The 1,823-nt window shown below is 37.5% G+C and overlaps 1 protein-coding gene across 1 annotated transcript; it reads left to right on the top strand.

The window, feature by feature from the left end:
• Positions 1-363: 363 nt before the first annotated feature.
• LOC123923399 (putative glycine-rich cell wall structural protein 1) lies at positions 364-1,460 on the top strand. Its single transcript, XM_045976090.1, has one exon. The coding sequence runs from the start codon at positions 440-442 to the stop codon at positions 1,094-1,096; it is 657 nt and encodes a 218-aa protein (XP_045832046.1). The 5' UTR covers positions 364-439; the 3' UTR covers positions 1,097-1,460.
• The last annotated feature ends 363 nt before the right edge of the window (positions 1,461-1,823 follow it).

Below are 1,823 nucleotides of genomic sequence, written 5' to 3'. Positions count from 1 at the left end.
CAATTTTTTCATGCATTAAGAATAACGATGATCCTAGATCGAGATCAGACAATTCAAATTTCAACACATATTTTGAAACCTAACTTAAATTTAGATGTCCAATCTTGATCTAACAAACGACTATAGTTGTCTGACTGCATACATGCGTCAAATTTTGACTAATCATGGTCCATTAGTTAACTAGCTAGACTAAACCAAACTTAATCCATGGTATATTGCATTATTGTAGCAGCTAACACATTGCATAAAATAAGTAATAGTGGGGGTGGGGACAAATTGCACTTGAAGGAAAATCAAAGTACTATTGATCATAACTTTGTAGCAGCACTATGGAAATGTTTGTTAGTGTAGCTAGTGGCGACGACTAATGCTAACTACATAGTAACGAACTAGTGCAATGAGAAGGGTATAAAAGGGTGGTGTGTAGCAATTGTGATATATGCATTGTTGGGAAGTAATAAGGCAAGAAATGGGGAGAGTAGAATATGGGGTGGTTTTGGTTGTTGTTGTGATGATTATAAGTCCTTGTTTGGTTAATGGGAGAAATAATTTTCATGAGAAGACAAGGGATGGCAATGGCGTGAACTCTACTCATGAAGTTTCTAGTGGAGACCAGAGTTTTGTGAAAGATTTTCATGGAAGCAAGACAGAGTACTCATCTGAAGAAGTCTTAGGTGAAAAGAAACTTGGTGGGAACAATGGTGGAAAAGGAGTGGGTGTTGGCGGTGGAGGAGGTGGTGGTGGTGGTGGTGGAGGCGGCAATGGTGGGGGAAATGGGAGAGGTGGAAACAAGGGTAGTAGAAAGGGGACTGGGGGAGGTGGTGGTGGGGGTGGAGGTGGTGGGGGTGGAGGAAATGGACAAGGTCATGGATGGGGAGGGGGAAGCGGTGGAGGAGGCGGCGGTGGCGGAGGAGGAAATGGTAATGGTCATGGTCAAGGTCAAGGTCATGGAAGGGGTGGAGGAGGTGGTGGTGGTGGTAGTGGAGGAGGAGGTGGTGGTGGTGGTGGTGGTGGAGGTGGAGGAGGAGGTGGTGGTGGAGGAGGAGGAAGTGGCGGTGGTGAAGGATGGGGTTGGGGCGGAGGCGATGGAAAATAGAAAATGCTCTCGTGTTTTGAATTATGATCCTCTCCATTTAATTGAGACATCTATTTGTAGAGAGATATAATCATTGAATATAGTAATATTATTTTAAAAATAATTATTATATCCAGTATGTATATCTCTCTAAATAATAGCGTCTACTAAATTAAGAGAATCATAATCCATTTTTTTGTGTATCTTTTGCTCTTGTTTTCAGTTGCTCTTGTTTTCAGCTTTATATTTGTATTTTCACAACCTCGTTTGGAGGTATTTTCTATTTTCCCGTAACAAGTAATGTCTCTTTTTTACGATATGTAATGTTGTTTTTCTATTATTAAATATTTGAACTTTCTTGTTCTTATTATTATTATTATTATTACTAGCGGGTCAGTGTACCCAAAAAAAAAGATATGCCTTATTATGGTGAGTTTGTTAATAAAAGATTTTTGTTGCTACTAAAAAAAAGTAAGGGTAATGTTGGTATTATGAAAATTCTACCCCAAAACTCATGTATTCTTTTTATATATTATAGTATAGAATAGATATAGATGAAAAAACCATAAAAAAAAAAGAGAGGAAGTTAAGGGAAATTATGAAATAATTAAAAAACCATAAAAAAAGTTAAGGGCAAAATAGACAAAAAAAAATCCAGCTCAAACTCCCTTATCCTCTTTATATATTGTTATAGATTATTATTATTATTATTATGGGAAGTGAAAATAAAAAGGAGTGATACATAGGT

Source organism: Trifolium pratense, linkage group LG4 (assembly GCF_020283565.1).
Source record: "Trifolium pratense cultivar HEN17-A07 linkage group LG4, ARS_RC_1.1, whole genome shotgun sequence".
In the NCBI taxonomy this organism is placed as follows: Eukaryota; Viridiplantae; Streptophyta; class Magnoliopsida; order Fabales; family Fabaceae; genus Trifolium; species Trifolium pratense.
This window is presented reverse-complemented; position numbering and strand designations above follow the sequence as displayed.